At 32.3% G+C, this 23,015-nt stretch overlaps 1 protein-coding gene across 5 annotated transcripts in view; it reads left to right on the plus strand.

The window, feature by feature from the left end:
• COP1 (COP1 E3 ubiquitin ligase) overlaps positions 1–23,015 on the plus strand; it is a 245,271-nt gene that overhangs the window by 103,614 nt on the left and 118,642 nt on the right. For all 5 annotated transcript variants that reach the window (XM_045547294.1, XM_045547297.1, XM_045547296.1 and 2 more), the window contains 3 exons: positions 2,120–2,234; positions 6,445–6,580; positions 22,750–22,893. In XM_045547294.1, the coding sequence (XP_045403250.1) occupies positions 2,120–2,234; positions 6,445–6,580; positions 22,750–22,893 (395 nt within the window). The remainder of the gene's footprint in view (positions 1–2,119; positions 2,235–6,444; positions 6,581–22,749; positions 22,894–23,015) is intronic.

Here is a 23,015-nt window from a genome sequence, read left to right on the forward strand (position 1 = left end):
ACTTTGATTACTAATGCTGATGTAGTTTCAGTCTTTTTTTATACCTTATGTTTGCTATTTTTTCATTTTTTAAATTTTTTCTTACATTTTACCCCCTTCCACCACCCCCTACTAATTTGAATGTTACTTATTCTATTACAGTGTTTCAGTAGTTATTCTTGATATTTATTCACATTTATCATTTAAACAGTCTATACTTAATTAGTATCTTAATTACCTTCCTGAACAATGTAAGAGCTCCAGAACACAAAGTGCTTATCATTCCCTTCTGACTTATATGTTCTTATTTGGTGTATTTTTTCTGTCTTATTCCAAACCCTATAAATTAGAATGATAATATATAATAATATTTAGAATCAGTGATTTTGGTTGTTAGTTTCCTTGCTCCTTTTTCATTTTATGTCTCAGACCTGGTTTATGTTATTGTATTTTCAAGTGTACAGTTTCAGAAATTTTTTTAGAAATGGATCATTGGTAATAACCTTTGTTTTCATTCATGTGAAAATATATTTTGTTCATGTGTTACAAGATAGTTTTGTTGGGTTTTGAATTTTAAATTAGTGTTATTCTCAACTTTTTGCCCTAGCTTCTTTTATTGCTATTGACAAGTATTTTGCCTCTTTAATTGTTCCTGTTAAGTGAATTTTCTTTTCCTTTTGTCTAATTTTAAGTTCTTTTTGCCCTGTAGACAAAAACAGTTTTACCTTTGTGTTTCTAATTGTGGATATCTTTTTAATTATCCCACTTAATGGAAATAATTTCTGTGTCTGTATATTCATGTCTGTTTTCAGGTGTGGGAAAGTTCTCAACCATCAACTCGTAAATTATTTCTTCTTTAGTCTCTTGCTCTCTTCTTCTGGTACTCCGGCCATGTTTTAAACCATTATTCTTTTTGCCTCTTCTCTTTCAAATTTTCTATCTTCTTGACTTTTTTCCTTTATTCTAAGTAATTTCTTCAGATATCTCTTCCAGTTTATAAATTCTGTTTTCATTTCTGCACTTGTGGTGGTCCTCAGGCTTAATTCTCCAAATCCCAGTTCAAGCCATTTGTTCTTTTGTGGGTAATTTGTCCCCATATAAAGTATTTTCCTCTTCCTTTCCTCTCTCTCCTGTGCTGCTCTTCTGTTTTGTTTACTGTCACCCCCTGAGTTCAGCTTCCTGTTTGTTTGTTATGTCTTTGGAAATTACCATACTTTCTTGTGAATGAAGCAATGCTTTAAAATATGACTCTCATCTCCCATCTAGTTTTATTAAAGCAGGGGTACACTATAGATAGAGTGTGCGTTGTAGTGCCTTAGTGAGTACTTGTTTATGCTTTTGACATTGTGGTATAGTTATTGGTTAACTCTGTCACCTCAAGATCTCATTATGTGTCTTATCTTTGTATCTGTTGATATGCTTCAAGCATAATAGATAATAACCATTAGTTTAAGAATTGTCTTAACCTTTCCATTATAAACATGTTGTAGGTAATATAAGGATTACAGATTTTTGTTTTTTATAGGATTTATAAGCTAACATATTTCAAATTTGTTACCTTTGTCTGTATCTATCTGATTTTATTTTGTTCTTCTAATGAATGTGTCAGCCTCTTTAACATGCATACATATTACTCCCTCTTAATCTAATCAATGTTAACTTAAATAGATATTCCCTAGAGTCAAGAACTATTTCTATAATTCAGGGGGTATAAGGCTGCAATATAAGGGTGATGAAAAAATAATTAGTTTTCGATTTGATAATTGTTTCCTAACAATTTCTGAATATTAAGATTCCCCAAAGTCTAAATTTTAGAATGGCCCTTACATTCTAAATGGATTCTGTCTTCATTTAATTTGGAGAATTGAAGATGTTACTCATTTGTCTTGTAAAACTGGCCTTAAGAGCTTATTTTTTAGATCATTTTTTACTTTTAATCATTCTGTGAATGGGTTTGGTTTCTATTTTCACTTTAAAATAAAAGTTGAAAAATATCTCAGAATTGTAGTTTTCCACCATTTTCATTTTATTGTGATGACCTTTTGAAACTAAATATGCAAGCATTTGAGTATTTGTTCTGTTCAAAAGAAGAGTATTGTTTATTCTACCTTGTAAGTGTCTTTTCTTGCTATCACCTTAGACAAAGAAACAGCCTTGGTATAACAGCACATTGGCATCAAGACGAAAACGACTCACTGCTCATTTTGAAGACTTAGAGCAATGTTACTTTTCTACAAGGATGTCTCGTATCTCAGGTACATGTTCAACCCTTCTCTTAAAATATAAATATCTCAAGTTCATATTTCAGATCTGTTTCTAGGTTTTTTGCTGGATTTATGGGAATTCCTAGTTGCAGGGCAAAAGTGGGTATTTTTAATTCAGTCTAGCAGAGCATTATTCTTTGCAATCTTGGTGAATATTGTTTTCCAATGGCTATTTTTGTTCTCTTTTCCATTTGGAAATTTTTTTTTTTACTAGAAAAAAAATTTTTTATTGATAATAATTTACATATTTATGGGGTACATGTGATTGCTTTTTATATGTATAGAATGTGTAATGATCAAGTCAGGGTATTTAGGGTATCCATCATCTTGAGTACTTATTTCCACGTGTTGGTAACATTTTAAGTTCTGTTTTCTAGATACTTTGAAATATTTAATACATCATCATCCTAACTATAGTCATACTAGTCTGCTATCAAACATTAGAACTTATTTCTTCTATCTAACCATAAGTTTATTTGGGAATTTATCTAGTGAGCTATAGAAAGTTAAAGGAAATAAGCCATGAATCTGTAGCTAGTAAAAATAAGTTCCATTTAGTTGCGTCTTATTGAACATTAATTAAGTTCTGTGCTAAGAATAAAAATATGAAAGAACTGACTCTTATAGGCAAGAAGTGTTTTAAATTTAGTGGGGGAAAACAACAGGTAAGCAATTCTTTGTGATATTATGTATTATATAAATATGCAAGGGTATTATGAGAATAGAGAAGAATATCCACTAATACAACTGGGAGTGAAAAAGCCAAGTTGAAAATGGGGAGATGTAAGGGAATGATCAGTGTAGTAATTTCAGAGAAATAATATTTTGGTTAAGCTAGTATGAATTAACTGAAAGATAGTTAGAAACATGTTCAAAGTAGAAAAAATAACATGAATGTAATAGCATAGGATATTCTTATTGCTGTGGAGAAGTAATATAGTTTTGCCTCTTTTTATTATCTCTCTCTTCTTCAGCCTTTCTCAGTGTCTTTGGTCATCAATGAAGTAGGGACATTAATACCAACCCTAATGGGTTTTTAAGGGTTGTGGATTGTATATAGAAAACACAATGTTTGGTACATCTTAGGTGCTTAGTTAATGTCATTAGTCACCTGCTCAAAAAGAAGACCACTAAGGAAAAAATGTCTGATATTTTATTGGCTGTTAAAAGTAGGCCTTGGTTTTCTCTGGAATAAACATGTTTATATTATAATCTATGTATTGCTTAGATCCTTCAAACAAATTTGCCTCGGGATTGGTGGTGGAAGAAAATATGTATTAGATTTACATAGCATTTTTCCTAGGAAGACCAAAGAGGAAGCCACAGTTTGTTTGTGTGTTTGAAATTAATGATAAACAGTTTTTACAGATGAAAAGCTTTTACTTATTGCCTAGGAATTGAGCCCTTTTTTGAGCCTCTGTAGTAGTCTATAAATATAAACTACAATAGGAAATTTTTAAAATGAAAGTGGCCTGAGACCTGCATTCTAACTAGCAGAGTTCATGTTAACCCATTCATATGCTATTTGTTGGTATGACGTTGAAATATAGCTATAGACAAGTGGCAGACATTTAATAAAAATAAAAAGATGGGAAGAGATTGAGGTAGGCTCTCATTAATAATTTTTAAGTCACTAGCAGTGTAGGCAGTCTATGGAGTAGTAAAAGTAATTAAAAGCCAACTTGGTTTATTTTGGGGGAGGATAACTTTACTGGACTGTTGAATAATAAGATAAAACCAGGAGGAAAATTAGATAGATTTTTGATTTGGGGGATGGGGTCTTGCTCTGTTGCTCAGGCTGGAGTGCAGTGATGCTATAATAGCTCATTGTGCCTTGAACCCCTGGGCTCAAGCAATCCTCTCATCTCAGCCTCCCAAGTAGCTGGGACTAGAGGTACATGCCTCCACACCTGACTAATTTTTAAAATTTTTTTAGAGATGGGGTCTCACTGTGTTGCCCAGACTGGTCTCCAGCTCCTGGCCTCAAATGATCTCCTGCCTCAGCCTCCTGAGTCACTGGGATTACAAGCATGGACCACTGTGCCTGGCTTAGATAGGTTTTTATTTGTGTGGCCATGGCTGCATTGTACTTAAAACATGTCTCTAGTTTTTAGGAATCTCAAGTTAATCTTATCTAAATTTGTACATTTGCTACCATAATCATATTGCTGAATTTGAAGCTCCTCCTAGTGCCTTTGACTATAAAGGGGAAATTTTAAGTTCTCAATAATGGGTTACCTAAGAGGTTGGTTGTCCTTTGCTTATTTCCACATGAAAATCCATGAATCCATTCCCCTCCACAGCATTTATTTCCAACTTTGAAAATAAGAGATGAATATTAAAAAATCAGTATCTTGGATTCATAGTTGTAACTGAAAAAGGAAGTAAATTACAAAGCTTTAGGAGAAAGAAAAGAGACAACAAACACACTTTTACAAACTAATCTATAATTAGAATAGGAGAGGTGATATACCAGCAAATATGTATGGATGGGGATTATAAAACACCAAGCAAACAAAATCCTGCCTTATGATAGCCAGTTATATGAAAACCAATTGCTATACTTTCACATGTTGAAATAACTTAAATTTTATTGTTTTCTTTATAGTTTCTGTTTAAAGTAGATATTAATGAACTCGTATGAAAAGCAGAAGTCCAGTTAGCCTGGAAAAGGATTATGGCCTTTACCAGAATACACATTCTTGAATACTTGTGAATTTTATATACTGAGGAATTGATGTCAAAATGTAAAAGAATAGAATGACATCAAAACAATGTTTAATACATTAACTGCCATGTGAGTTGTATTTAACTCACACTAGTTTTGAGCCCAGGGCCTCATAGAGCATGTGTAATTCACATGTCTCTTCATCTTGGGAGAAGGTGAAGAACTATTTTTCATGAGAACTATTTTTCAAGTTGCGTATGAGCCATGCACAGAAAGCAATAAAAAATAACAGATTTTTCATTAGATCAGAAAGGATCGTTTTGCATTCAAAGTTTTTATTCTATTTTCGTAATAAAACAGCATGACCCCAAGGGAAAACATTTTTTTTTTCTGGTGTGGCCGTCAGTGTGTTAAATGAATAAAGCAGTTGTCTTCCCTATAAGTATTTATTATGTTAAATAACTTACAGTAATAGGATTACATGTTTAAAAAAATGAGCTATTGCATCCAAACCATTCTGCAGTGCAGTTGATGACTTTTTTTCCCCCAAGAGAACGTGTTTTATTAAATTTGTTAAATTTCCTGAGAATAATTTTGTGGATCAGGACCTTTATCTCAATGCTATTATGATATTGCATGCTAGTTATTTTTTTGTTGTTTTTAGAATGGAAGCACTAGTAAATTGGACCCTTTTAATCTAGGTTGTTAGATGGATTTGCTTAGTGTTTAAGTCTTTATAATTTGTAAAATATCAGGGACAAAAATCTTACTTAGTTTCCTCAAGTAATTGTTAATTGTTTTTCTTTGTAATAATTGTTAGATAAATTTCTTCATGCAAACAATTATCTTCAAGATAACCTATTATCTCCAAATAAATAAATTCTTTATGTATTATATAATCATATAACTCTTTTGAATTATGATTCTTGCATCTTAATTTCTTTATGCCTATAACTTTTAGATGGCATTTAAGAAGGAAAATCATGGAAGTTTACCTTGAAAAAGTTATGTATGTATATGACCTTATAATAAGGAAGAAGCTATGAAAAGACAGACTTGTCTCAATTTCAGTCTATAATCTGTAAATAAACATGGGCATAAACATGTGTTCCTGTAAACATGTTCCTTCAAACTAACGAATTACCCATCCAGTGTATGTACTCCTCTTTCCACCCTCACTTTCTCCAGTGTATATACTCCTCTTTCCACTCTCATTTTCTCCACTGATAAGGGAGTTTTGTTTTAATAAATGACTTTTCTCTTGGCCAGTAGCTCTTTTATTGTTTTTCCAAGTAATTACTACTAAAAAAAATTAAGAGAATTCACAGTGGAATGAGACAATGTCATTTAAAGAGTCACTAAGACATTTTTTATTAAAGCTGAAAGATCAGCTAATTAATTTGTGCATATAAATCCTCTCTAAAATCTTTAAATTTTTTTAATATTTCAAATACAATTTTTAGTCTATAGACATTGCTCTTTGACTTACTTTGTAGTGCAATTCATCAGTTTTATTTTGTTTTCTTCAAATAGATGACAGTCGAACTGCAAGCCAGTTGGACGAGTTTCAGGAATGCTTGTCTAAGTTTACTCGGTATAATTCAGTACGACCTTTGGCTACGTTGTCATATGCTAGTGATCTCTATAATGGTTCCAGCATAGTCTCCAGGTAAGTATTGGGCACACTTCTTACTATTCTTTTGGTAAAAATATCTAGAATCTAATGAAATTAAGAAGCTGTTATAGCATTAGTGTTAAAAGCCTGGATTTGGAAGTTAGGTTTCCTGTCAACTATTAGTTATGTGGTCTTAGGCAAGTTTTTGAATTTCTGTATCCTGAATTTCTTCATCTCTAAAATGGAATGATTAATAGTAGCCATCTCATAGGGTTGTAGTTTGTTTTCTTGTTATATCTTTGTCTGGTTTGATGGCAGGGTATGCTCTCCTCATAAGTGCTCCCTCCTCTTCAGTTTTCTGGAAGAATTTGTATAGAATTGGTATTTCTTCCTTAAATATTTTGTAGAATTCTCCAGTGAAGCTTCTCAGGAAGATTTTTAACTAGAAATGCAACTTCCTTAAGAGATTTTAGGATTATTCAAGTTAGCCATTTCTTCTTGATTTAACATTATTAATTGGTGTCTTTTAAGAAATTTGTCCATGTCATCTGGGTTGTTGAATTTATTGGCATGCAATTATTCATAATATTGCCTTCTTATTCTTTGATGATAGTCCCTGTTTCAGCCCTGATATTTTTTTTCCCCTTTACTTTTTTCCTAAATAGTCTGGCTTAGAAGTTTATTATTTTCATTGATCTTTTCAAAGAGCCAGCTCTTGGTTTTATTGAAATTCTATATTTTTCTGTTTCATTGATTTTTGCTCTTTATTATTTCCTTTCTTCTGCTTTTTTTGGATTTCATTTGCTCTTATTTGCTAATTTTTTAAAGTGAGGTCATTTAGTTGACATCTTTCTTTTTTTTAATACAGCTATTTTAGTGCTATAAATTTCCCTCTAAGCCTGCATTAGCTGCATCACACAAATACTAATGTGATATTTTCCATTTTCATTCAGTTCAAAATTTTTTTAACTACTCTCTTTATTAAAATTTTTTTTGTTTTCTTAATTGACAGATGAAATTACACATATTTATCACATATATTTGTATTGTCCTATTAGCTGGATGATTATTCTTTTAAAATGTTTAATGAAAATGTCTAATATACACAAAAATAGAATGGACTAACAATTTCTCACATGACTATTGCCTAGATTCAGCAGTGATTAAGATTTTGATATACTTACTTCATTTATCCTTTTCATTCTTACTTTATTTTTTTGCTTAAATATTTTAAAGCAAATTCCAGATACTGTGTCATTTTACCCCCACAAACTTAAGAATCTCATCTCTTAAAATGGACATTGTAAAACCACAAGGCTGTATCATATCTAAGACAATTAGCAGCAATCCTTGGCATCATCAAATTACTAGTTCATGTTCAAATTTCCTAGAATGAATAAACCTTAAGAAGATGTTTTTGGGGCAGGTCAGGAATTTGGCAAGTTTTAACTTATCAAATATTACTAAAACTTTGCTTACTCTTCATTTGCAGGATTAAGAATTTATATGTATGGAGATTGAGTTTGAAATTTAAGTCATTTGCTATACAGACTATTGCAAGAAACCTTTTATTGTACTCTATCATTTATTTAACTTAGTAATGAATAAGACAAAAATCTGTACATTCATTTATTCTTCTATATGTTGGCAATGTGAGTTTTTCTTATGCATCAGACTGAGTAAACTTTAAAAATGCAACAGGTTTGGAGGCTCATTTAGTTATGTAATTCATTTAACAGAAAGTTATTGACAACCTAATGTGGGCTAGGCTAAGCACATAACGTGAACAGGCCAAATGAGATACTTGGATGGATTCAGGAGAACTCACAGTTTTGTTTTAGTGCCTTTATATAGACAAGAAATATAAGAATAGTTTATGAAACAATTTGGCTTGAAGAAACAGGTTAACATTATTACGTAGTTTCTTAACTACTTTAAGAATGCATAATATGTGTTTTTAAGGGCTTCAGTTTGAATGTAAAATGACAAAAATGACTATCAAAGTTCATTTATAATATTGACCTGATATGTACATGCTAGTCTGTAATTATGTGATAACTATACCCAAGCTAAAATGTAATCCACATTAGAGCTCTCTTGTAATATTGATTAATGGCCCTGACAGTTGTGAATTCATCCCATTTTGTATTTTCTTCTTCATTAAAGAAATAAAAAATGAAATAAAAGCTTTCCTTTTTAACATAATATTACAAAAGCAGTATCTCTACATAAAAGGTGTGGGATTGATTATCAGGCTCTTTCAAAAAAGAATGAGTCATTTTTTCCCCATCATTCTTGAAAGCCATTTTAGTTGATTTGGAGGAGGGGTGGTATTTTCCCTTTTTTTTTTTTTTTTAGCTTGATTTAATATCCTGGATTTTAAAAAATGCTAATAAATCTTGATCATACCAAGACATTTATATCAAAACTTTGTTCATTCTGAAGCAGAAGTTTGCTCTTTTAAAAAGACCTAAACAAGATCTTAGTTTGAGAAAAATGAGGTTACATTAAAATGTTTTAATTATTATAAAATAAATTTAAAAGGAACCTTTAGTTGGTCTATTGTGCATGCCTAACATCCATTCTTTTGTCTTAATTACATTGAATTAACATTTTGAAAGGAAAATTTCCAACATTGAAAGTTTGTTAGGCAGGACAGATGAAGACTAGCAAGAAAGAATGATACAGCCAAAGAAATGAAGTTGCTTCAAAACTTTCACAGTCCTGGTGCTTTTTTTGCTTTTCTGAAGTTTCTCATATTCAAACATATCAATGATAATAAATTTGTTTTAAAGGCTTTTAATTCCTCTCAAAAAAGGAAATTTAATGAATTTCTTTCAAGAAGAAGGATAAAAAATATTAGAGAAAACATAATGTTGAATTTGGTACATTATTTCATTACATTGTAGAATAAATAATTCTTGCTGGAAAATTGCATGAAATATGTCTAATGTTACTTATATTTTTTATCCTTTTCAAAATTTCTTTTATTATTTTTCTCACAACAGCAGAGTTAACATTCTTAGGTCACTTATTGCAGTGAGAATCTTACTAAGAGAAAAAGTTGAATCAGAAACTTGTATTCTTCCTCCTCTGGTTGGGGTTATTATCAGATTCGTCAGTCCACAAGGTGGCAGCATTTGTTTACTTTAACATTATCTCAACTATTAGATAATAGACAAGATATGGAAATGGATGGCCTTTGAAGTTCACCATAAATACCAGATGGTCCTAGGTTTATAGCAGCAAATAATGAAAAGGAAAGAAGACACTGAATTCTTCTTACACATATAACAATAATGTCATATTTTCCATTTTTTCTTACAGAGAGGAATGGCTTGAAACTGTGTAGTTTAAACTGACTCAGTATTCAGTAGTGATGGTCGTTTTTTGAATTCCTGGTTTGAATTTTGCATACCTTGATTATGGTCAAAATTGTTATATATTCCACATCTAGAGATTATTTTAGCATTTTTGCTTGTTTGCTCAAATTATTGTTGTATCAAACATTAGTAAATTCATAAGAAGTAAATGGTTAGATAATACATTGTTGCATTCATCGATGCTAAATCACTTACTACACTGGGAATGTAGTGTGTGCTTACTATTTTTTAGACACCATTGTAAATATTTTACATGAATTTACTAACTCATTTAATCCTTATATCAACCCTATGTGGTAAGGTATTGCTATTAATCTCATTTTACAGATGAGGAAACTGAGGTAGAAAGTTTTAAATCTTGTCTAACAGCAACACAATGCTAGTAATGGACAGAACTGAGATTTGAACCTAGGCATACCTTAATTCTAGTGCTCCTTTGCTCACTTCAGTGTCTATTGAAACCTTGGGAAAAGTTTCAGAAAACACTTTACTTTTGAGACACCCAGAAGAATAAAAAGGAATTAATTTTTTGAGGTTCTGACAGTGTGTATTCCTATTTTACTGTCTTATAAGTAGGTCTTAAAAATGAACATCTTTTGAGTTTTAATGTGGATATTACACATTATATGTCTGTTTTGCCATAGTTTGAAACTATTTAAATTAAACTTTATGTTTTTAAAGTAGCTAGTTACAGGATTGTTTTTGCTAAACTTCAATTTTATTTAATAACAGCAAATGGTGATCCGATATAGGGTATCTTTTAATATGTCCTTTATTGTAGAATGCTTGTGAGCTTTAAATTAGATCTCCATGTAATTATTGACTTGTTTTCTAAGGAATAATTTTGACTTTAAGGAATACCAATGTACTTTCTCTTTTTGTCAGAAGATATTTCTATTATTGTCAAGAGTTATTGGTCATCTAGGGTTCGGGTGAGATATGAGATGAATAGGAGTACAGAGGAAAGGATTTCCTTCCAAAACTTTGCCTAGGACCAATCTTTTAAAGTAGTTATTTTTTAAACTGTGTTTTAGGCTGGAAGCTTCATCTGGGCAGGGGTCTTATCTGTCTTATTTCCTGCTGCATCCTCATATATGGCACATGGTAGGTGCTCAATAGTAAATATTTGTTGAACGAATGCATGAATGAATGGAAAACTGGGCTCTTGGGGAAGGATCTGGAGCAAGTAGGGCTCTAGCAGTTGTCCAGTGTTTACATATTTGCTTGCTAGTAAGTATTCCTTTGAAGAAAGTATCCCTAGACTAAAAAAGAAGTTTGTCAATCACCAATGACACATGACAGAAATATAAATTCATGTTAACAACTTAGAGAAGTACAAGATTGTCAGTAAATGTTGATGAGTTTTCTACTTCTGTGACAATTCAAGATATAGGTGATTCAAGATATAGGTTAAAGATGAAATAAACAGTCTAGACTTAAACTTTGGAAATCACTACATGTGTTCCCTCTCCCGTAACCTCTATCCTAAAATTTTCCTGTTCTCAAAGCAATTCCTCTTTCTTTTCCTGTTTATTTTCATTTGCCTTTGGGAGAGGCTTGTCAGTAGTGTAGAGTGAAACCATAAGCTAAAATAATATTAGGCTTATTCCCACAAAGCAAGCATTAATTAGTTTAGCATTTGACATTTTAATGGGTTAGTGAAGTTTTGTCACAAAGTGGTATTTGATATCCAAGAGATAAAAATGGGACTAATGTCTCGAAGCCACATTTTAAGGCTAATACAGGAGGCTCTTTGTAGTCAGTAATGTGCAGAGGTGGAATAGGCTTCATTGGGAGGCAGTTGCCATATACTCTTATTACTTCTAAGACTAAGCTCTAGCTTTTTTACCTAGAAAATCTTTCTGTAATCCTAAAATCAGTTATATATTTGTCTAGAATATTTTGTTATTTCAATTTTTTTTTAATTTTGCCTATTCACTCCAAACGGTGTTAAGTGCTAAGTGATGTACGTTAGTGGGGAGACAAACCTTTAAGCCACTATATAGAATACAGTATTATAAATGCTGTAAAATTACAGAATACAGTATGGGGAATGAATTGGACAGAAGCAAGAGTGGAAGTAAGGAGACACTATATATATGGGTGTTGGCAGTTTATAGTGATGGTTTGTGGCTGGTACTAGAATGAGGTCTGTGGGGCTAGGCAGAAGTATTTAAGAAATGTTTAGGGACTAGGGTAGACAGAATTTCATGATTAATTAGATCTTGCTCTTGAAACAGAGGGAGTTAACTTCCAAATTTTGCTTTTAGCAGCCAGGCAGGAAAAATATGGGTGTTAAAGGGATACTGGAGAAAGAGCAAGTGCATGGGAGATATCCCGCTAGAAATGAGGCATGGGTTCTCTGGATATACGGAGATGAGGTCTGTGAATTTGGGAACTTTTGCAGTTGGAAATTGACACCATAGTTGTAGACACACAAAACACTAACATTTGAAGGTCAGGTGGATAAGGAAGACCTAGTAAAGCAGACTGAGAAACTTGTTAGAGAAATGAGGGTAAAAAGTCAGAGAGTTTACTACCATGCAATCCAATGGGGAAAGGAGATAATCTACTGGATTAAATCATGAGCTTTTTGTGGACAGGATTGGATCTGAAGCATGGTAAGACTTTTTCCCTTGTTTAGAAGGGAGAACGCTTCCTCCGGATAATGGGAGGGAAGAAGAGGAGAATGGGTGCAGAGGCAGGTACTTTTGTAGATTTGGTGGCAGGAAGCTTAAAGATCCTTTAAGAGTTTATGCAGTTTCTATATGTCATCTCAGAGTGACGGAAAGGAAGGTAGTTGTTGTTTATGTGTGGCTATAAAGAAATGAGATTACATGATGAGAATGATTAAATTTATGGGCTGTGGAATTTAAACTGAACACTGAAGGAAATGAAGATAGAAGAGGGCTGAGAGATAGGCAAAAAGTAGCGGAATCAGTTGTATTATGGAAATCAAAAATGAAGAGTTGTGGTGGGAATAGTAAACAAGTGAGGAAGAGTGCTGTGGATATTGTGGTCAGAGGGAAGTGTTTGCATCTTTGGTATAGAATACTTTTTCATCTTTGTACTTGAGTAGTGGGTAGTCTACCGGGTATCTAATGGGGATTCTTGTTTGTTGACTCAATTAGAGAATAAACTAAAATTCAAGGTAGAGAATTAATAATAAATGCTTGTGGAAATCTGATAAAATGCTGTGGGATGTGACTAAAGAGGGCTCTTTAGTCTATGACTTTTATTTTCCTGGAGTCATTTGAAATGATTTTTAAAATATTTTTCTAATTTCTTGCAGGAGTTTGTGGTAGCAAGTTTAAGGGGAATATATAGTTTATTTTTGTACTTTCTTTGGATAAAACATGTGGAACAAAAATAAAAGAATATAATTATTCACACATACTCAATTATATAGACTACCTCTATAGGAGAAGGCCTTTGTAAATCTGTAGAGTGCAATTCCTAATTTGAAATAGGGACTAGAAGGACCAATTTGAATGGGGAAAAATGCACTTTTATCTCTTTCAGTTATCTAGCTTAACTAGAAATAGGCCCAGTTAATATTTAAATGAGATGAAATGGGAACTTATTTGAAATTATTCTAGCATTTTGTGTGATACATTATAAATACTAAGTAAATGTTAGACAATGTTCTTTTGCTTCCAGGTGTACTATCCTGCTTTTAAGGAAATGCCTCAGAATCAGCTGGAGGGCTTATTAAAACACAGATGATAAATAGGTTATAAACAAACACATTTAGTTATATGAAACTTTAAATCAGATCAGGTCTTACTCTATGACAGCTTAAGTGGACCAAAAATAAATAAAACTACAGAAGCCCTAAATAATATGATTAACAAGCTAGAATACATATACAAACATTTGTAAAAAATACACTTTCCTTTAAACTATCCATTGAACATCAGAAAATGTATAGCATCTAGATCATATACCAACCTCAAATTACAGAAAATAAAAAGAGCAGAGACAGCATTCTCTGATCACAATGTGGTAAGATCAAAAATTATAAGAAACTTAGAAAATAGAAAAAAAACTATCACAGAGAAACTGAAAAGTTATTTTGGCAATTCCAGGGTCAAAATGGAAATCATATTACTGTGATGAAACTTCTATGTATTAGAACCTATGGGACATAGCTAAAAGTTCTCAGAATAAAACTCCTTAAAGGAATTAACTGATGAAAGAATTACTGATGAATTTCTGATAGAGAAGAAAAATAAAATAAATTCATTAAGCATCCAACTAAAGAAGTTAGAGAAAGAACAAAATACACCTATATAAAGTAGAAGGAGATAAAATAAGATAAATGTAAAAATAAGAATTCATTATGAATTATTAAATCGATCCATGAGCTTTTAAAAATAAAAGATGTAAATTGTTAGTCAACCTAATCAAGGAAAACTAGGAGAAATTAGAAGGTGTTTGTCAGGGCATTCAGAAACTCAGTTTATTATAGAACAGGTTAAGATTCCTGTTAGATTAAAATTGGAGCTGTCAAGTAGGCATCAGTCAGTAGTGTATACAGAGTTTAGGTTTGGGAGACAAACACTTGATAATCATCAGTGTACTATATAGATTTAAAGCCATGAGACTAGGTGAGATCACCAGAGAAGTCTAGGTAGATAAAAAGGAGATGAAGTATAAAGACTTAGCTTTGAGATACTTCAGTGTGAAGTGAGAGGGAATGATCAAAGTAGACTACAATGGAGCTATCAGTGGGGTAGGAGAAAAATCAGCTCTACTGAGGAAGAAAAAAATGATCATCTGTGTCTTACTGTTATTCAAGGAAGGTGAGAATGTAGAATTAAAATTATATTTAACAACCTGATGGTCACTGTGGACCTTGATACAACATTTTTGGTGTTCGAGGTAAAAGCTTGATTCAAGTGGGTTATACAGAATGGGAGGAGAGAAATTGGAGTCAGTGATTATGAACACCTTTTTTTTTTTTTTTTTTGTAAAGTTCTGCTATTAGAAAGACATAGGGTGGTAGCTAAAATAGATACAGGATTATAAGAGGCATTCTATTTTGTTTTTTACTTAAAATGGAATAAAAACATTGAAAGGCTTATCCTCTATGAGGATAGATGGAAAAATTGATGGTACAGGAGAAAGGATTAGAATTTAGGAAATATTTCTTGAGTAGACAAGCAAGCATGGGATCTAGTATATAAGTATGTATGTTGGTCAGATCTAGGAACATGAGTCCTTCATTCAGAATGACAAGAGAGGCCACAGAGTATATCAGACTATATTGGTAATAAATGCTGGTTGGTGAAGGATGCGGTAGTGGGAGCCTTTGGAAATTATCTTGCTGTTCTTTTTATATCTTCAGTAAACTGAAGAGCAGAATAATCTGCTGAGGGTGATTATGAATCAGGAGGTGTGAGAAATTTGTGAAGAGTGAAAAAATTATGTAACTTTCATCTGCGCAAATAGGAAAATATATGGACAAGGAATTTTCCATGAAGTTGGACAGTGTTAAGTGCCCACTTGAGGATAGTGATCATGAAGTTAAAACGAGATCAGAAACATGGTTGCATATTTCTTCTCTAACCATATTCAACTATGCTAGTTTAAGTGTAACGTGGGCAGGGAGATGTAACTAGGGTTAGAGTTTTTCCAAGGAAGTAAAGTACAAAAAATAAGAGAATGAAATGGTGAAAGAATGCAGAGTTGTATGTGAGGGAGTTATAATTATTGGCCATGTAATTTTTGTTGGGTAAAGAAGAAGGTGAATGTATAACAGGGCGGGGGGCAGTAGTGATAGGATCAGTGAATTTTTAGATCATAGTGGGCTTGAAGGATTGTTGGAGACAGGGAGTCAGCTGGAAAGAATGGAGATGGTTGTCAGAAAGTGTTGTCAGAAGGTGAAATTGAGATTGTGAAGGGGTAAAGTTATTGGTAATGAACATGTCTAGGGTATGATCATGGCTTTGTGAAGTGGATGTGGGCAGAATAAAAGATCTTCAGAGAATAAATCAAGAAACTGATAGGCCAGGGTATTAGAGTAGTCATTTATGTGGTTATTGAAATTATTAACAATTAGGAAAGGAATAGATTTGGAGACAGTGATGATGAGCTGAAAATTAAAATTTCTAAGAACTCTTGGGTTGATAGAAGGACAAGTATTGGATGGTGTATATTCCAGGATATTTGAGCTGGGAAGTTTCAGGAAGGAGAGGGAAAATGGCTGGAAGAGCTATGTATAGCAAGGACACTGACTCCACATGTAGGCCTATTTGAACATGGAATGTGGGAGGGCTTCACAGGAAATAGTATTTTCATGGGAGATCTGGGTTTCAGTTAGAATGAGAAGGCAAAGGGAAGGTATAATCTCAAGAAATTGAGATTATTAGTGGCATTATCTGGATGGGGAGAAGTTTAGCTTTTACTTAATGCTAAAATGCATGTAATTTTTGACCTCGCACTTCATATTCTAGGTGTATTTAAGGATATTCTTGCATATGTGAGCAATGACACATAGAAGGGTGTTTATTTTTTTGCAGCATTGTTTAATAGTAAAAGACTAGGAATTAAATATTCCTTAGAACTATACTGGTTAAATAATTTATGATATATCCATATGATGTAATTCTGTGTAACCACTGGAAAAAAATGAGGTAGCCCTAATATGTACTGATACGAGATGATTGTCAAGATGCTATTAATATAAAGTGGGGGGAGAACCAAGGTGAAAATCAGTATGTATGATGTTCCCATGTGTTTAATTTAAAAAAAAAAAAAGAACATGATGCAGGGTACAGTGGCTCATGCCTGTAATCCCAGCACTGTGGGAGGCTGAGGTGGGAGGATTACTTGAGGCCAGGAGTTTGAGACTTGTCTCTACAAAAAAAGTAAAAAAATTAGCCAAGTATGGTGGCAAGTGACTATAGTTCCAGCTACTCAGGACGCTGAGGCAGAAGGATCATTTGAGCCCATTTCAAGGTTACAGTGAGGGGTGATCATGCCACTGCACTCCATCCTGGGTAACAAAGTGAGACCCTGTCTCCTAAATAAAAAAGAAAGGACATGAATTACATGCATGCTTGTTTATGCATATGAAAACTAGTAGAGTGCATTAATTGAAATTACTGGTTGCCTATAAGTAGAGCAATTAGGGGTACTTAGCAAGTCTAGGAGGGAGACTTGCTTTTTTTCTGTATACTTTTTAAACTGTTGCCTACATACATATTTTTAAAAATAAGTTTTAAGATAGCTTTCAAACCAGGTTATGAATAATCTTCAGTAATAGTTGGAGTTTGGATTTTACATACCAGTAAATGAGAATTATCTGAGCAGAACTGTGTGTTTGGAACTTTATTCCTATTCTGTCTTATTAGAAAAGAAGAAAATCAGGAGTAGGAGACTTGGTAAGGAGGCTGTTGCAGTAGCCAGGGTTACATTAATGTAGGCCCAATACACATTTCCATGAATTTCTCAAATACAGTCATGCATTCCTTAATAACGGGCATATGTTTTGAGAAATGCATCATTAGGAGATTTTGTTATTGCAAAAGCACCGAGTGCATTCACACAAATTTAGATAGTATAGCCTACTACACACGCAGGCTGCCTGTTACTCCTAGGCTGTAAACTTGGACAGCATATTACTTTACTGTACTGAATACTGTAGATGATTGTAACACAATAGTCTTTGTGTTTCTAAACATAGAAAAGGTACATTAAAAACATAGTGTATAAATTAAAAAAAAAAGCCCTGCACACTTGTATAGGGCACTTACTGTGAATGGAGCTTTTAAGAATAGAAGTTACTGTGGGTGACGCAGTGTATGAGTGGTGAGTGAATGTGAAGGCCTAGCATATTATCATATGCTACTGTAGACTTCATAAACACTGTACACTTAGGCTACACTAAATTTATAAAAAAAATTTTTCTTCAATGATAACTTTAGTTTACGGTAACTTTTACTTTATAAACTTAAATTTTTTAGCTTTTTGACTTGTGATAACACTTGGCTTAAAACACAAATGCATTGTACAACCATACAACAATATTTTCTTTATATCATTCTATAAGCTTTTTTCTATTTTTAAAATTATTTTCTTTCTTTACTTTTTAAACTTTTTTGTTAGAAACTAAGACACAAGCACATATGATTAACCTAGGCCTACACAGGGTCAGGATCATCAGTGTCTCTGTTTTCCATATCCACATTTTTGTCCCACTGCAAAGTCTTCAGGGGGAGTAACATGCATGGAGCTGTCATCTCCTATGATAACAATGCCTTCTTCTGGAATACCTCCTGAAGGACCTGCCAGAGGCTGTTTTATAGTTAACGTTTTTTATAAGTAGAAATATATTATCAAGTATTGTATACTGTATATAATTGTATGTGTTATTCTTTTATATAACTGGCAGTGCAGGAGGTTGGTTTACACCATCGTCTCCACAAACCCAGAAATAACATGTTGTACTATGAGTCACTAGGCGATGGAAATTTTTCAGCTCCGTTATAATCTTATGGGACCACCATCGTACATGCAGTTTATCGTTGACTGAAACATTTTATGCAGCATGTGAGTGTAATGTGTTCTGGTTTTTTTTTTTTTTTAAACATCTTGATTTTCCAGCAGCTAGGTTAGTGTCAGGCAGATAACAGATATTTGTTGACTGAAAATGTGCATGCATCATCCTTTTGTTCCAGTAGGCCTCGGTAATCATCGACCCATAAATTCCTGTATCATATTTTGTCTTATTATTTGGCATTGCTTATGTTGTGCTTTTGTTGTATCTTTCCTACTAATTATAAACTGTTTGAGGCTATTCTTTTTTTATTACTTTATGTTTAACTTGCACAGGTTGAATTATTATATGTTGTTGTTAATATCATTATGTATAAATAGTGTATATTAGTATTCTGTATTATTAATCTTATGTATTTTGCCTTAGTATGTGTTCTTTGAAGAATAGGCCATTTGTGCTCATGAAAATTGTAGTTTTGCATAATGATTGAGAGCGTAGACTCTGGAACCAGATTGCTTGAATTTGAATTGTATAACCTTGGACAGATTACTTAACAACCATATACTTCAGTTTATTTATCTATACAATGGACATTTTAAGTTTAATAAAAATTTATATAAAGTGCTTAAAACAATGCTTGAGATATCTTAAGTGTTATGTATGTTATAGAAGTTTTACCTATTATTAGCTAAAGTCAATTGAGTAACATCAATTCTTAATTCACTTTAAAGATCTGCCCATTTCTGTTCATTGAAATGGCCAGTTTCTAAGCCTATATTTTGTTTCTTTCAAGCTGTAGTTACCTGTGTCTCTTGAGGCACACCATCATGGTAATGAATGAGACCTTTAACAACTGCTGTTACTTAATTTTTTCATTTGATAAATTGGGTGTTAGCGTTCAGGGGTATTATTACACCATGTTTGTTAATACTTATTTTATAATTGCAAGAAGACATGACAATGAGAACACTGACAAAATTCACTGGTTGGTCTTACTGATGGCTTTGCATTGCTTTGTGTCACATTATACTGGAGGTATGCATTAATCAGCTGTCCTATGTGGTCTCTTGCCTTGCTGCTTAATTCACTTGACTGATGGCACTTTTGACAAAGAATATTGCTAGTTTTCTACAGCTGAATTACATTTTTCAACTGTTGAAATAAATCACTGTCTTTAAACAGTTGAAGCATTTCAAAATGTGAAGGAAAAATGCAATTTACTTCCATATTTAAAGTCCCTAGTAATATTATTTTTCAAAGGAAATATAGTTGTGTATTTTGAAATTAAAAACAAATTCTATCAAATTGAACTTACCATTGCATTAATTTTTCACAAACCAATTGCTTTAATAATTACTGATGATAGTTGATGGCAGAAGTGAACTTTGTATGACAGTAGCAAGACTTAGAGTTTTTAAAATTTAATTGCATAAGCAGATACGTTTCAATTAACTTGTTTACCTTTTATTTCATCTCAGCCTAACTAGTCACTGTTTAACTTTTATACTATTTTGCTTGGGTTATTATATGTCATAACAGAAGCAGCTAAAATATCATATTGTGAAATGAGGCCATCCATTTTATATTAGCTCTGGAAAGCCCTCTCTACCTGAAAAGTTCAGTGTTCAAATTACTTCATGATCTGTTCCTAGAACCTCATTATGTTTATGTTTGAGAATAGGTATGATTAAATATGTTAAAGATATGGAGCAAATGGTTGAAAGTACTTAAATCTCAAGTCTTACTGATGTAGAAATACTTCCATTTAAAAAAAAAAACAGCTGTTTGTCTTCCTTTTACTTTCAGTCAAAATTTACCAGAAATAATATAATTCTTTATACTTTTTGATTAATATTTCTATTAAAATCTTATTGTTTTTAAACCATAAAGAACCTTATTACCCCAAAATATTAAAAAAATACTTACAGGTTCAATATATTAAAAATAAAACATAAGTAAAATGTAAGAAAATAATAGTGATAAAGTAAAAAGAAAGTTAATATTTTAGTATGAGAGTTAAGAGTAAACTAATGTATTAATAGCTAAATAATAACACATGTTAAGAAAAGGGAGCAAGCTATCTTGAATAACAGGGTAACAACAGAAGAAATAATAGACTTATCTACTTATGTAGGTCATCATATCAATTCTTTTGATAGTATTTTACTTATGTGTTAGTTTTTTCCCTGTAGTATCTTTGAACTATTATTTTATAGGTTAGTGTTTAAGCTTTTAATATTTAAAACTAATAGTATGATAATAGCATGTTTTTAATGGCCTACTTTTACTGGTACAACATCGGAATGCTGTTAATTTATTACCTGTGTGTGTTTATAGGTGAAGGAAAAGTATTTAGAGGTAGTGTAACTGGTTCTCATTTAAAGTCTCAACCATACATACCAAAGCTTCCTAACTTAAAGATAGGATTTCACTTCTGATAACTTTGTCCTTTACCAGATACAGTAACATTTGGCTTTCAATGACATGAGACTGGGGGCATAAATTGGGTTGGGATAGATAAATAGTTGCCATCATTATAGTTATGCTGCATTTGAATCCACAGGACAGCAAATAGTAGATGAGGCAGCAGTTCAATTGAGGTGATTGTACAAATCTATTGCATCGCTAGCTATATAGTCATATTTTATTGGAGGGAACATTTGCTAAATAGTGCTATAGTCAGTGACACTTAATGAAATTCTTTTAAAAATTATATAATATTAAGGAGAGATTTTAAGCAGTAATGAAAACTAGACATTTCAGTGTGTGCTTTTAAGGTGAATATTCTTTTTTTTTTTGTCTTAGCCATCCACTTTTCTGGGAAGGGGAAATATTCTTAATATATATTTTTCTTACCCATCATCAGCTCAGCAAGCTTCTTACTAGATTATTAACCAGTTCTGTGAAAGAATCATTAACTGTTCTATGAATGAATATCACAGGTAATCTATTAAGAAAACTATGTCTTGCAGGTATTCGTATTTTTATGTATTTAATAAGCTTAATATATGCAGAGCACTAGCTAGGCATTTTGGGAGAAAAAGCATACATACATAGATGGAGAAGACATATTCATACATAGTTATATTAGATTTTAAACCTTTAGCCTTTACACTTTGAGTTTTACATAAGAGCTTTAATTTGTGATGTAACATAGTAATTATTAGTGTCAACAATGAAACCATAGTAGCTGATTTTTGAATACCATCTCTGCCATTTATAAGCTGACTAACTTTGGGCAATTTACTTCACTTCTAATCTCAGTTTTCTCATCTGTAAAATGTAGATAATAATACCTACCTCATAGAATTGTTATTAAATGAGTTAATATATGCATAGTGTTCAGTAGTGAATGGAATGGTCAATGAATGTTAGCTATTACATAATTAATTGTAGATCAGTGTTCTTATGGCTAAGCTTCTAAAAGGATGCTTAAACCATATTGAGAAGTAATGTTTGTCATGACTCATTTCAACTTTCACTTCCATTAGGCAAATTAGATTTCTAGCTGGAATTCTATAGCAACAACTTTGTTTAGGCTCTCGGTTAAGTTCTATAAAAGTGAATAAGATCTTGTGCTTTGCTTTGAAGTAGCTTATTTTGAAACTTGTATACAAAAGGTCAGCAAGAGGGGATGAATTCCCTAAGTAACTCTAACAGAAGGGAGGTTTTTAGTTTTTGTAACCTTTCTTTTTTTTTTTTGTGATATAGGAATGTATATTGGGGATTTTATAATTCAGAGAACTATTTGGGGGATTAGGAATGGATTTGGGAAAAAAGTAATGGTAATTTTGTGATTCCATTTGTATATGTATTCTGTCCCCCTGTCATCACCCAAGTGATATAAATGCTTCAGTAATTCATCTTATAAACTAGTTTATTAAAATGACATTAAATACTGGGAAATTCTATCATCTCTACAAAATGGTAGGAAGGGAAATAACTAGAATTTATGAAAAAATTAATTGGTAATTTTCTTTTGACATACTTTTAGTATACCAAGCCATTCAAAACATTAATTCTTTCCTCTCCAAGTTATAATATGATTACTAGAACTGAATTGAAAAATATGTCAGGGGCCTAGGAACAAAAGTTCACCTATGTACCATTTTATAGATATACACAGTTCTCTATCACTTGTAATTTGATATGTCTTGATGACTTAATCTGGACATGGAGCCTAGTACAATTTGAAGGCATTTCAACTGTATCTCTTATCCTTATAGATAGAATTACTTTAGAAATAAAAAATACCAAATTCTGCAGTGTCATCATTGTAAATGTCACAAGGATAGGTAAATAGTCTTACTGACCAAGAATGTACTTTTTTCCCTTAGTATTGAATTTGACAGGGATTGTGACTATTTTGCAATTGCTGGGGTTACAAAAAAGATTAAAGTCTATGAATATGGCACAGTCATCCAGGATGCAGTGGATATTCATTACCCTGAGAATGAAATGACCTGCAATTCCAAAATCAGGTATTTATTTTCTTGGCATGATGCAATGTGTATATAACAATTCGTATATATGATTATGATGAGATTGTTATTATACCTTTTCATGAGACTTTTTATTCATGGAAAATATTATAATTGTACTG

Source organism: Lemur catta, chromosome 3 (genome assembly GCF_020740605.2).
Source record: "Lemur catta isolate mLemCat1 chromosome 3, mLemCat1.pri, whole genome shotgun sequence".
Lineage (NCBI taxonomy): Eukaryota > Metazoa > Chordata > Mammalia > Primates > Lemuridae > Lemur > Lemur catta.